Genomic DNA, 14,480 nt, shown 5'->3' with positions numbered 1-14,480 from the left:
GAGTTTTCAATGGAAGGTGAACTTTATGAAGGAAACCAGAGGTCATTTCGTTAACGAAGGAAACTCCAGGCCGAACTCAGACATCAGAGTCAGAATATTGGCAAAGGGACATGCGGGGATGCTACCCGACCTAAGTACTGTACCGGTCTACTGGTGCCTGCTACGGCCCTGAATCATGACGGCTGAATGCTCAGGCTGGCTGCCATTTCTCTCTCTCTCTCTCTCTCTCTCTCTCTCTCTCTCTCTCTCTCTCTCTCTCTCTCTCTCTCTCTCTCTCTCTCTCTCTCTCTCTCACACACACACACACACGCACGCACGCGCACACACGCACACCTTATGTATCCGCGTGCACTCTGCGGTGCCACTTCCGCCATAAAAGCCCTGGCGGCGCTCCACGTGCCCATTAGCACGCGCTAAATAACTGTTAACAATATGTTACCCAGACTCCCCTGCTTCAGCACGCGGGCCTTCAAAGCGTTCGCGCAATTATGCAAAAGGTCAGATGATCTGTTTCTTGTGCTTTTCTTTTTTTTTAACAAACACGGCTCTCTTTAATGCAAAAGATAATAAGAGCCATAATGTGGAATTAAAGCCGCGCCACGACATATACCACACACACCTACATAGCGCTTCATCATACTGTACCAAGTCGGAATGGCGCTGCTTCAAACAAACGTGGAAATGAGAAGATGAGAGTTCAGCAAACCCATTTGGACCAGGACTAGTTCATGACAACAAAAAAAGCTCGCAATGTTTTGCACAACGCGAAACTCCAGCCACAGCCATTTGATTCCGAAGCAGCAATCCGCGCATCTGCAGAGAAGAGCTGCAAATCTTGGCCTTGTGTGGAATATCAGATCTGCCTGAGCACTGAGCCTGTAACAGGCCGGCGCATTATCACACCGTTACCCCGCCTGAGCTCCACAGCAGGTTCATTCAAACCCGCATGGCTACGGTCTGTCAGAGAAACAACGTAGTCAAGAAAGAAAGAAAGAAAGAAAGTATTCAAGAAAGAAAGAAAAAAGAAAGTATTCAAGAAAGAAAACCTCGATTTATACGGGAATCACAGCGATCACTGCAGGACTTTCATTTCTTCCTTTCTCATTCTAAAAGGCAAAAAAATAAAGAAGGCAACGAAGAACGAAATATTAGAGAAGTATTTTTCATTGTCTGTTGCAAATTACCCGGTGGGTTAGCCGCCATCTTGGAAGAACGTTGTAAATATGTGACGTGTCCCTTTGCCTCCAAACGTCGTCCGCTCACCCGTGACCGCAGCAAGTCGTTCGTTTGCCTCCATCCATCTCTTGCAGGGCGTGCCAACGGCAGATGGCACAGTAATCCTGCGAGAGACCCGCGGCCAGCGCACCTGACGACCACGGAAATAAAGGGGAAATTAAAAGCTAACGAATTGGCCTGCACAAACAATCACGACACTGAAATAATTAGTGAGGGAAAAACAACAAGGACATCCGATTGCTCTGCTAAAGTGACAGCTGAACAGAGACGAGTGCGTCCTCTTTTAAAACCGCCCAATGCAGATTGAGTTGGGTCAGCGCTCTCGCCATGTCTTATTATTATTATTATTTTTAATTATGAGCAGGTCTGTCACCTGGAAATTGTAGCTGCACGAGTTTCGGCTTTGCTCATAAGACACGCACCATTTTACACATGTGACCAACTGTTAGAAGACTAATTATCTAAGCTCCTGTCATACCATAAAGGACAGGGAAATTAGTTTCAGCCTGATTAACAAGATGCTTTAACCTATCAGAAACAATCTAAAATATCGTGGGGGGAGGGGATGAAACGAAATCAGAAACTTGGAATATTTGTAGCATTTGTATGATTTCTCAACATGCTATGTGATGTAAGGCATGTTTACATGGGGGGGTTTGTGTTTTATGTGGCTTTTGTGGGTTTTGACTCGTGACGAAATCAAAAATAATATCCAGAATCATAATCGATATCTGTTTTGGTTAAAACATGTTTCATTTTAGTTTGAAAAACCTTCAGTGTAACTCATACATTAGCTAATTAATTTATCAATAATGAGTTTTCAGGAGGTCGGGCGCATTAAATAAAATCTAATTGTACTTTAAATTCTGTTAACACTGATTATTATATCTACTGCGCAGTGTATGAAGGTACAAATCAAACTAACATTAAACATTAGCTCTACAATCAGGGCATGTTCACGAGGCTAAATTTGAAATAATGTTTAATAAGTGGGGGGCTCCAAAAAGATGCAGAAGTCTAATTCGTTTTACCTAAAAACCATTAATATTTATCGGTCCTACATGGAGATAAAGGCTGGTATCCATGCGAGTTCGTGCTGACTGCTGAATATAACACACCCCCCCCCCCAGAACTGCTCTACTTTCCGTTTTGAGTGTGATTTATTTTTGCAATCAGAGTAGAAAAGAGTTGTTATAGATTATGACACGTTCGTGCCCGCGGGGCCACGAAACGCGCCGCGTTTCATCGGATAAGCCATGCAGCGCGGGGACACATGGCACCGACCTCTCCCGTGACGTCCAATCATTTACGCCGAGCCCCAAACCAATAAACGACGATGACGTGTTGTTTATGATACTATCCCGGTTGTGTGCATTGACAAGGGGGGGGGTGGGGGGGAGCAGAGCATGCACGCGGGGCTCTCCTCGCTGCTTGTTTATTTATAGGATCGCTCCATATGTTATCTCACGCACGGGCCGAAACGGACACGCATTCCCCTGCATGACCACAAGCCAATTTACACGTCCCGGACAGCGCGAGCGATATTTCAAAACGCCCCCGTGAACAGGAAAGCCTGCCTGCGAGACACAAAAAAAAACCCAAACTCTTTTAAACGGGGTCATATTTTATACAATTCCTGAACTTCTGTAGGAGTCGGGAAATTATCGAGTCAAACAGCTCTCTCGCCGCGGCCGTTTATTCACACGCAAATCACACACGGAGCAGAGTGACTCAGTGGAGGGGGTTAAAGAACGGGGGGGGGGCAGGTGTGCCCAATCACCTAATGGATGACGTCCACCAGGTGACAATAACACACAGTGATTACGGTGAGGAACGGAGCCGGTGGTCATAACGCCGTGAACAAGACAGGTTTCTGTGACTTATCCGGCCGAGTCCGCATAGAACCCGCTACGCTCCGGTATTAAACGAGGCTTACGTGTAATTCTTGGGTTGTAAGGTCTCGGAAAATGGGACATAAACCACGTAACAGACTTGTACCGGTGTTGTTTTGGACATTTCGTGTTTACAAGCAACTGAGTTGTTAGGGCCCTTTCGTTTACCTCCATTCTCGTCAGGCCCGCAGTTGGTGCAGAACTGACCAAATTAAATATGCTGCTAATTGTTTTCTAATAACGCGTGACTTTATTTGTCTATCGGGGGCGAAACTTTCACGTGACGCGTAATGAGACAGTACTGATGGTTCGGGGAACCGCACGTTTTGGGGTTTGTTGTTTAGACGTGTTTTGTGATTTCGGGGAATTTGCAATAGAAGGAATAAGCCCCCCCCCCCTCCGGGGGGCTACCGGGCAGTAGGTAATGGGCACATATGCAGAATGTTTTGCCGCGGTGTTAAAATGCGCGCAATGCCCGAGAGACGGGATTCATTCACTTGACCACATAAGGCGGCACGAGCAGTACCAGAAACGGGCGGGACCAGCCGAAGCCCCAGGATCGTGATTGGCTCCGCTGCGCCTTTGATTGACAGGTTCCCTCCCGCAGTCCCGGCCAGAGCCGCTGGTTATTGACATTTTCCCAAAGCCGAGCCACTGCCGCGCCGTCCGCAAGGCAAGCGCTAACGACAGATAACGGGAGAGGTACACCTCGCTTCCCCCCTCCGCCGGGCCTCCCAAACCCGATGACACTCCGGGAGGAAACATAAACAACTGCGAGACGGCAAACGCAGAGGCGAAACTTTTCGCGGCTCCGGGTTTTTCCGCTTGTGAACTTGCTGCTTTTGACGCCGCCGTCTCGTCGCTCGTTTAACTCCGAAAAGCCGACGGCCATGGCAGAGAAGCGACGGTCCCCGTGCACGCTGAGCGTCAAAGCGCACGCGTTCTCGGTGGAGGCGCTGATCGGCGCGGAAAAGAGACGCAAGATGGAAGATGGAGACCGCGTCAGCTGCTGCGAGGACGGGACGGAGGCGGCGGAGCTCGCCGGGAGCCCGGCGTCCCGGGCCGGCGGCAGAGCGTCCGCCAGCGACCGCGGCAGCGAGTTGGAGTGCGCCAGCGACGGCTCACGTAAGTCCGTTTCCGTATCTAACAGCATTTAAACGCCAGGGGAACGTATAGTGGATTGTAGTAGTAGCGGATCCTGATCCATTACTACTACAACAACTACTATTACTAATAATAATTAACAATAAAAAATAAAAATAGCAACAATAATGATAAGGACCGAAGATTAGATTATTCTACAAATGAATTTTTTTAAAGACTCGTGATGCCCTCTGTTTTTTTTTATTTCCCCAGCCACGCACGTTAAATATCAAGACCGCACTATATCCCCGCTTATTTCATAAAAACAATATAAATAAAAAACGCTTTTATTCTCTAAACCCCGCTCGCATCCAAGTCATTTGTTTTTGAATGAGAAAGGCGAGCGAGAAAGGTTATGTTCTCCTGCTCCTTGTCGTGGCCTGTGCAGCACAACGATGCCGGGCCACGCGTGGTCGAGACAAGCCTGCAGAAATGAGATACAACATCCCGGCGCTGCTCCGGGAGCTTAATAGCGCGAGTAACGTGAAACGCTTTATGAGTTGTATCGCAATCATAAACACGCCAATTAGCGCGCGACGAAGGAGGCTGAAACCCGCCATAATGCGTCGAAGGCCTCCGCAGGAAAAATATAAACGTTGCAGGTAGGCTATGCTTCCCCCCAATTATAAATCAAGTCTGTCTCGAGTTCAGATGCATGTTGGTGGCGGGAGTCTTTTTAAAATTCACCTTGGTGATAGTTTGGGGTTGTGAGGCCAACGTGTTTAGCTGCACAGTTGGCCAAAATAAAATCGAAGATAGCTTTTAATAATTGACTTCAGCCCCTCATCGCGTTGCCCTATTAAAATCCTCAATTCGGCTCACATATTGACCCGATTCAAACACACACTGTGTTGTCTTTTTTTTTGTTTGTTTAATTTAATAAGGCCACTAATGGGCCTAGCACATGAGTCACAATAGAAAAATGCTATGGTCGTTAAACCTGGAGACGGGTTTTGTTATTGCGAACACATTAAAGGGGTATTTTTTTTCGTTTGTAATTAGGTTCTGCTCTGTCTGTCTGTCTGTCCCCGTGCAGCGGAGAGCGAGGAGGTGCTGTTAGAGAGTCCGCAGCCGGAGCCCCTGTGCTCGGCGCCGGTCATCCCGACGTCGGTGAGCGGGTCTGGAGAGGAGATGCGCGTCGACCTGCAGGGCTCCGACCTGTGGAAGAGGTTCCACGACATCGGCACGGAAATGATCATCACCAAGGCCGGACGGTAGCTATAGACAGCATTTTAAACTATCCAGGAAAAGGGGAAAAAAACATATTCCCTTAAAAAAAACAAGTCTTCTAATGAAACATATCAAGCCAAACAAAGGTGAAATAATGAGTAGATCCACAAAGAGGCCAAATTGGCTGAGCAACCGTAGCTTATCGTCTAATGCTCTAATTATTACCTTATTAAAGTTGTGTCATACAACGACGCGTATGCATTTTTAAATTATTTCCTGTTAAGATGTTATAGTCGAGGTAGTAGGCATTTTGTGTTATATTGCCATTGCATTATTTAAAATTTGAAAAAATATATATATCGTACAAAAAAAAAATTGAACACATTGAATTATTTCCATTCAAATTCAAATGCAGATATTTTGTTTCTCTTTCCTTCAGACGGATGTTCCCTGCGATGCGCGTGAAGATATCGGGCCTGGACCCACATCAGCAGTATTACGTTGCCATGGATATAATCCCCGTGGACAACAAACGATATAGGTAGAACACGGAAACACACACACACACACGTGCACGTTAAGAAAACAAGGCGCCCAAAGGAAAGGCTTTTTAGCCGTCTTAATTTAGACATAGTCTGCTAGGGAGAGAAGAAAAAACGCCAAGACTTTTCAATTGTGCAATCTCAGCTCTCAGAGCCACAAATGGCGCCTGGCATCTGTGATTTGTCACGGCGGTTTTGCGTCCCGTTTCCCCGGCCTTTTGGGGGGGAGGCCTTTTGGATGCCTATAACCTCACCAGGTCAACTAACAACTGCGAACACACAAAGTGTACTACACTGATTGAGGTTTGCCCGATTCCACGCGCCTCTGTCGTGCGCAGAGGAGGCCCGTGTATCGGCCACAGTGACAAGTGGACATTAAGGTCCGCGCTTCTCCCTCCCGCGGGCGTTGGTAACACGTGCTCTGTACGTCTGTTTGCATACATCGTGAAGGTACGTGTATCACAGCTCCAAGTGGATGGTGGCGGGAAATGCGGATTCACCTGTGCCGCCACGGGTCTACATCCACCCGGACTCCCCGGCCTCCGGAGAGACGTGGATGCGTCAAGTGGTCAGCTTCGACAAACTCAAACTCACCAACAACGAGCTGGACGACCAGGGACATGTAAGTGCACTCATCTTTCACTAACTAAACAATGAACAACAAAAACAACGATTTGTAACCCGCAGAAAATCGATCCAAATTCAAATACTGAATTAAATAGCGTTCAGATCTATTATAAAGTTTTATCAATTGGATTTTTGACAATAAGAATGGATCAGGGTTTAATGATGTCTTTAATTAATAAAGTATATTGTTAACACTAACTTAAAGAACAGACTCTAAATACTGCCCATTAACAAAGGATAGAGGGTTTTTTTGTTTTGTTTTGTTTTTTTTGCAGTTTAGGATGAGTCCGTATAACCTGAGTGTGTGTGTGTGTGTGTGCCTGCATAGCCTATGTGTGTCACAGCTTGTCAGTGTGCCTGTAGATGTGAGGAAGAAGAGTTTTTCCTCGCAGGGTGTTGCAAAGTTGTGAATTACACGTTAACTCTGCTGCTGTATAATAGCAGCCTGACTGATTTGACCTCTCCCGTCTCCATTCAGATTATTCTACACTCCATGCACAAGTATCAGCCTCGGGTACATGTAATCCGCAAGGAGTGTGGAGAGGAGCTGTCCCCGGTCCGGGCGGTTCCACAGGGGGAAGGTACCAGGACCTTCTCCTTCCCCGAGACCGTTTTCACCACCGTCACCGCATACCAGAACCAACAGGTAGCTCCCCACACGATGGCTACTTTTCACTTAACAGTTGCAACGTGTCCAACTAAACACAACAATTTTGCCAGGCATGTTTTGTGCTTGTAGTCCAATAGGCCACTTATCACAACGGCACACAGGCTACGGTGTATAGCTAGAGAGCTGCTAGCCAGTGCTGGTCTCCACTGTATGTAATCGACCTATTTCCTGGTTTCGTAGCTTGTAGTCAAGAGTTGTTTGCACTGTTAAACATGTATAGCAAACGTCTTTAGGTTAAAGGACAGGGGAGTGCAGCAACTACACACTGACCTTTTCTAGTGTTTCCTTTCTCAACAGAAAGCTCTGCATGTTGGCACTTTCTCACTACGTTGTCTTCAAATATTTCCCAGACTTTTATGTCCTGCAAAATCATAAGAGACAGAATCCCCCTTGGAGAGAGAGAGAGAGCGTGTGTGTGTGTGTGTGAGTGTGAGACGTATGTGCATGCATGTATCATTGAATCAGAGAAAAACTTACTAAACATGCGAAAGAAAATCATCATCGTTATGTTCATAAATTCTCACACATCACAATGTACACTCCAGCAAGTCATGAAGCCACACCATCACACCACAATACCTTTTTCTTTTCTTTTTTTTTGCATTATGGCAGAAACGGGGCAAAGGAGAAATATTTAGCCTACAGTTAAATCATAACCCGGACAGAAAAAAAAAATTACTTACCGCCTAAAGTCTACGGCTTAAACACGTATTTGGTTTCAACAAGGTGTTCCCCCTCTCATACAGGAAAGTGTAGTCTCGAGCGAGGTATAGTCCTACTTATAAAAAGGGACATAAATTCAAATACTCGAGCTAAAATGTCCTGTTATTTATCCCGCTCCATGCTAGTTGCAGGAGGAGAGGAGGGAGTCACTTTGGCGGGATTTGTACTGGGCTAGCCAGTGTTTGATTCAAAGCAGGATGTTAGCTCATTTAGCTGGCGCACGGCGAACGATGGCTGGTGTAAGAACATGGTGGCATTGCCTATAAAAGTTCCTTTGGATGCGGGTCACAGAGCTGGACCCTGCACACCACCCACAGCCTGGGAAGACCCGCGCCAGACCCACAGACATAAACACACACACACACACACACACACACACACACACACACACACACACACACACACACACACACACACACACACACACACGCACATATATAGATCTCAAATTGGTGGTGAGCAAACTTTTCAAATGAATATATTTGTGAGTGCAGCTGGTGAAGAGATTACAGGCTAAGTAAATCATTTTGGTTGGAAATATCTTTTCATTATGAAAAGGAAATTTGTGTTATCGTGGACTGTCTAATATGTGAATTTCTGGAAATAACGGGAGTGTCATTTTGCCTTTTCAGATCACAAGGTTGAAAATAGACAGAAACCCATTTGCCAAGGGCTTCAGAGACTCTGGCAGAAATCGGTGAGTTCATTTGACCACAGAGATTTTCACATTATCTGGTGTATTAAGGGAAATGTTGGACGCATGGCTGCATAAGATTATGGCTTGGTTGTGGTTTTCGTCACAGCAATTGCAATCAGGTTTTATAGGGAGAAAATCTATCTTTTTTTTTTTTTGTTTGGGCTGGGTTTTTTTTGTTTGTTTTTTTTTTTTGCTAATGGAAAAAGTGGAACAAGAAAGTTTGAAAGTTAATTTGGAAAAAAAAAATCCAAAGACTCAATTTTGCCTCATTCATCAAATGTTCGTATGTACAAATTTGTTCTTACACAGCCATTGGATTTTGTTAGCCCTGAAGTGAGTCAGAGACCAGTGCAGAACCTGGCTAACCCCTGAATTTAGACACTAATTGGCTAACGCTGATGTCTTTGCAAGCTTGGGTGATTGCTTGTTGCAGGAGGTAGACAATAGATGTTAGGGGGAAGGAATTGAAAATTACCATCAGGCTTTGCCGCCGACTGTCAGACAATTTTGAGGGCTAAAAGAATTCCATGGGTGTGTAACAACAATTTTGTACATACAAACGATTGATGAACGAGGCCCATAATTTGTAGTACACATTATCATCATTTCACAATATTAACTTTTGATGCGTTTTCCTCTGGGTGCATGACGTGTTTAAGGGCATACTGACTTCGAGTTACCGTTGTTATTGGTGAGGGAATTGTGAGAGAAAACCCAACGCCAACGGAGCACCGTAGTTCAGCCAGCCACGGGAACATAAACATCAACAGCCGAATAATAAAAGCCGAGAGTGTCCTGAAGAAAATCTATATAAACACATTTATAAACATATATATAAACACAGCATTAAAACAACACGGCAGTAAAACTCCTACAGTCTCCAAACAGCCACTCCCCTGGGGCCCTTGCAGAAAAATCACAGAAATCATTAGAGGAGGAGAGAGCACACGGGCGAGCGAGGGCGCGAGAGAGGGAGGAAAGAGATGTGGAAAAGAGCGGGGCAGAAAAAGAGAGAGAGAGAGAGAGAAAGAAGTGGAAAAGAGCGGGGACAGAAAAGGAGAGCGAGTGAGACGTGGAAAAGAGTGGGGCAGAAAAGAGCGAGAGAGAGAGAGAGAGAGAGATGCGAGGAGGGAGGGAGAATGTGTGAGAGAGAAAAAAATGTGCGAGGGAGGAAGGAAGGTATAGGAAGGCAACCTGGATAACCGAGGGACCCTGACAGCTGACCCTATAAAAGTTAAACTCAGGAAGGCAGAAAAAAACTCCCCTTAAATATTACAGGAAGAGTTAAGCAGTTTGCTAAATAAACTCCTGCTCTGATAGGCTGCTTTGGAGCACACAGGGCCGCTCGGGGCAGCTTGTCTAAATTATCACCGTGGCTACGACCCCGCGGGGGGGAGGACTTTTATCCTTACGCTAACGAGGGGTAACAGAGTGCTCGCATTACCCCCGCCACAGCACCCCTCCACCCCATCGAGGGAGGGAGGGAGAGGTAGATGGGGGGGGGGGGGGGAGCCCCACCTCATAAATCCTTGCTGCGGCTTCCTGCTCCGTCGTCCTGATTCGCCCGTAAAAGCCGTGTGAAAGCAATTACCTCCATGCACCCGGCTGGCAGCGGCCAATTGCAATGTGGCGTTTATGCCCCTCATTACCTGCGGTCTCCATGGAGACAGTGAGACAGGCCCCGCAGGCAGCTAAGATGGCCGTCAGGTGGTTTGGTGTAATGTCCGCCGCACTGATGAATGCTGGGAAGGGGGCAGCACTACTGCAGCATTAACAACAAAATATTGGGCGGCGTTTGAATTTTCTGCTCTATGTAAGAACATTTTGCATTCTGTGTGTTGTTCGTCTGACCGTGTGTGTGTGTTGTGTGTGTTGCAGGATGGGTTTGGAGGCTCTGGTAGAGTCGTACGCATTTTGGCGTCCATCTCTGCGAACACTCACATTTGAAGACATCCCTGGCATGGCAAAACAAGGTACAGTTTGTCAGTAATCAACTAGAATGGCTCTAAGTAGTGAAAATAAGTGGAAATGAGATTTAAATACATTTATGAATTTATGACAATTTTATCTGAAGCAAATGTCAAGCGAGTTGGTATTTAGAAGATAGATCATAGAGCACTATTCAGTATAGCCCAGAGTGCATGTAGTGTAGCTGTGCATTTGAGCAGCAAGTGGTGCGGAAAAGGAGAATCAAAGTACAAAATGGCTGTACACTGCCACAAGTCAGAAAACAAGTAAATTATGCTGTTATGTGCAAATAGAAAAGAGCTCAATAGTAGACACCAATTGTTAGTGTTTAAGTAAACTTGGGCCACCAGAAACCACTTTAAGGATTAAGGTAGGCCTTCAAGAGAAGAGTTCTTAGGCCTCTCTTGAAGGAAGCAAGCCTTAGAAAGAAGTATGAAGCATTTACATTGTTTCTTCTTTCTTTGTTTCCGTAGGAGTCCCTGGAGCCCATGGAGGTGTTGGGGCATCATCTCACTTGCTCTCCTCATCTCCATGCTCCTCCCCCTTCCAGGTCTGCCCCCTCAGCCCACCTGACTACACCTGTAGCCGTCCTACACACCCACTCCATCGTTTCAGTAACCCCCCAGAGCCTTTCCCTCCTCCCAGAGGTCCCTCGGCCTATGAGGGTGATGGATTTTGCTCTTTGCAACTCCCTGCTTCCCAGATCGGCTATCTACCCAACCACTCCTCGCAGGGTTATGCTGGTCTCCGCCTTCATACCCCCCCATATGGTCTCTATGGTTACACATTTCCTCCCTCACCACGTCTTGCTGCCAGTCCCGAAAAAATGGCCGCTGCTACCGCTGTCAACCATCAAAACCCTTTCCTCGGTTCCTCACCCAGCGGGACACTAACGGACAGCCTGGGTGTGCTCAGCGGAGGCCAGCAGGGCTTCCTGTTCGACTCTCGGACTTTGGGATTGGCTGGTAGTCAGTCAGGAGGCGGGGTCTCACAGGTTACGGCTCACATGGGCTGAACTTGACTCCTGACATCCGGGGTTGTCACGGAAAAATCTAGCCACAAACTGCTAATGGTTTGGAACTTCAGAATTGTAGAGGATGGAGAAGGAAAAAATGAAGTGAGCACAAGGACCTTGTCCGTGCTCCTTTAACGACGGGAATATTTTCACCAAGTCATTTTTATTTTTCAAAAATACTCTTTGGGACTTCAATGTCTTAGGGGTTGGGACACAGCTGCAGTGGTTAAGGGAAGAAACTGTGGCTTCAGGAAAGGAGTCCAAATAATGTAACCCAGGGACTGAACTGCGACAGAACATGGATCAGATCCACACGAACGGAGGCCAAGTGAAAGTGGACAGACATTGGTCTGGCCCAGACCCTCAAAGTAAGCACTTCAACCCCTGACAGAAGCCCCACCTCCCACGCAGCGTCTTTCAAGCAATTATACCCCACTCACTAATCCTACACTGCCTACACAATGTGGGGAATGCAGACAGACTTGCTCGGCCCTATGTTTGAGCCTTTTTTTTTCCTAAAGGATGTACGAACCAAAATTATAATTTCACTTTAACTTCTTGCCCAGAACATACCTACTGACATTCTCAATTTAGTCTCAGAACACAAGGTAGATTAGGTAGAGTCTAAATGGTTCTATGCACTATGGATTGAACTTCTTTGCCATTCAGTTTTGACCAGACTGCCAAGGCCTTACAAATTGAGAGGCATAAGGACCAGGCAAGCCAAGCACAAACTATTGACTTCATGGCATCTTGGCTATGAGAGACCATGGTTGGGAGACATCCCCATAATAGCTTGTGGGCAGAGAAGGTTAAAGTTGTAAAGGTGTAAAAGATGTCCAAGAATGACTCTACTGTAATATTAATCACAAATGGAGTGGGACTGATTGGCTGAGCAGTATATTCTACGTCTGGGGCTCGACAGACTGTTCACTCGAGTGACTCACACAGACGTGACAGAATCTTTCCTTGCGTGATACAAGAATGTCATAACTGCTTTTAAAGACCCTGTACATAGTGGGGAAGGGGAGAGAGGAGAGCTGTGTATATAAAGGGCTATGTGACCCTTCGCACTTACAAACCTCAATGCACCTGCTTCTGCACATTAGACTGGGTCAGGTATGCCAGAGCCAACCCTGAACTCCACCGAAAAGCTTTCCTTTGCAAACACTTGCTGTATATGCACACCCTTTGGCCTTGAACATTAACATGTTACGTGACCTTTTTTGAGCCAAATAAAATATATCTATTATTGTCACAATGACTATATATGATAAAAAAAAATGCTGGTTTCAGGGGCTTTCTTTGGATAAGTAATATAGTTTTGTGTGGGAGTGTGAGAGCATCTCGTATGTAATGTGTGGTTGTCCTGCTGTGTTTCTATTGTTTGCATAAACAAAAGCAATTAGCAAACATAAGAAGAACATACAGAATATAACTGCTCTGTGACAAAGACTAGCTTGAAGTGTGTGTGTGTGTGTGTGTGTGTGTGTGTGTGTGTGTGTGTGTGTGTACACGTGTATATGTGTGATAAAGCAGTCAAAGGTTAGGGCTTGACTGTTCCACGGGCTTTGGATGCCTGAGAAATGAAAAATACCACAAGAGACAGGGACAAATGTAGAGACAGCAATTCTCACACACACATGCACTCAAGAATACACACTTACACCCACAAACACACACGCTGACATGTTGTGTAACTGTGAAGTAAGGTAATACGTACAAGCCTATTGGATTGATCAGTCACACGAGACAGGGTGTGTGGTGATTTTGGCTGTGTGCAAGGGTGGGACTATGCCGGTGTGTGTGTGTGTGTGTGTGTGTGTGCGCAAATGTGTTTGTGCAGTTGCCCGTGCATGCCTCTTTTTCTGTACATGCACGTTTCTGCATGTGTGTGCATGCGAGTGAATTTAAACACATGCACTTGCATGTCAGTTATGTGTATGTGTTTGCACACTCATGTGCTTGCGCGTGGGTGTGTGTGCGTAGAAACAGGTGGTTGAGTTGTCAGCAAGTGTGTGTGACCTCACACAGGCCAGTCTCAAAGTTCACCCAGATCCCTGAGATTTAACCCCCCAGTTCACACTCACTTCCACACTTATGGGCCTAGATGGTTTAAAAGGCTGTTATCTGTCCTCGACCCATTTTTTAAAATGAACTTATTTCACCACCTGAACAAGGCAAACAACCACAAACCGCAGAAACCAAGTCAAAGCTCAGTGAATGTTTTGGAGGCCTTTTTAGGCATTTTTTATTACACAAGATCAAAATTCTAATTTTCAGCAGAAATCTAGAAGTGGCTTCCTCAGGTGACTGTCTTTCACATTTTAGCCATTTTTAAAGGGTCAGGCTGATGAGTCAAACACTCGCACACAGCACTAACGAGCGTGCTTCCACTAAATAAAGACGTAGGTCCAATTCTCTATCTGCCCTTCTCCTCTCTTGACTGACCTATCTCTCCGAGCCTTTACAGCTTTGCGCGCTACTTGCTCTCTGACTTCTCGCAAGCTCTCCTTTCCTGAAGCCTCAACCCTCGCCCATTCTCTCTTGCTCTCTCCAGTTTCCGCCCTCCTAACCTCCCCCCTGCCCAGTCCTGTCATTGTGAAGGTGAGACGCTGACGAGGGGAGAGCACATGCTGAGGGAGAGGGGTAGGAGGAGGAGGGGGGGCAGGGGAGGGAGAGAGGATGGAAAGGGGGGAAGAGAGGTTATTTTGGAACATAGGAATGATTGGCTTGCTGTTTCTGAGTGACAGGTGACAAGAACCCTGCCTTGTGCATCCGCACCACACACACACAC

The 14,480-nt window shown here is 46.3% G+C and overlaps 2 protein-coding genes across 2 annotated transcripts in view; one reads left to right on the top strand and one right to left on the bottom strand.

Moving 5' to 3' along the window:
- The window catches only part of LOC130124844 (calcium/calmodulin-dependent protein kinase type IV), a 23,036-nt gene extending 19,734 nt beyond the window's left edge, over window positions 1-3,302 (bottom strand). The window contains exons 1-3 of the mRNA XM_056294191.1: window positions 3,297-3,302; window positions 1,264-1,366; window positions 864-957 (exon numbers count right to left, since the gene is read on the bottom strand). Coding sequence (XP_056150166.1) covers window positions 864-957; window positions 1,264-1,366; window positions 3,297-3,302 — 203 coding nt within the window. The remainder of the gene's footprint in view (window positions 1-863; window positions 958-1,263; window positions 1,367-3,296) is intronic.
- A 716-nt stretch (window positions 3,303-4,018) lies between these two features.
- On the top strand, window positions 4,019-12,404 carry tbx18 (T-box transcription factor 18). The gene is made up of 8 exons (XM_056294978.1): window positions 4,019-4,253; window positions 5,308-5,485; window positions 5,881-5,982; window positions 6,434-6,605; window positions 7,089-7,256; window positions 8,636-8,700; window positions 10,579-10,673; window positions 11,142-12,404. The coding sequence occupies exons 1-8, from the start codon at window positions 4,019-4,021 to the stop codon at window positions 11,681-11,683; spliced, it is 1,557 nt and encodes a 518-aa protein (XP_056150953.1). The 3' UTR covers window positions 11,684-12,404.
- Window positions 12,405-14,480: the final 2,076 nt, after the last annotated feature.

This window comes from Lampris incognitus, chromosome 15 (assembly GCF_029633865.1).
Source record: "Lampris incognitus isolate fLamInc1 chromosome 15, fLamInc1.hap2, whole genome shotgun sequence".
NCBI classification, from domain to species: Eukaryota; Metazoa; Chordata; class Actinopteri; order Lampriformes; family Lampridae; genus Lampris; species Lampris incognitus.
This window is presented reverse-complemented; position numbering and strand designations above follow the sequence as displayed.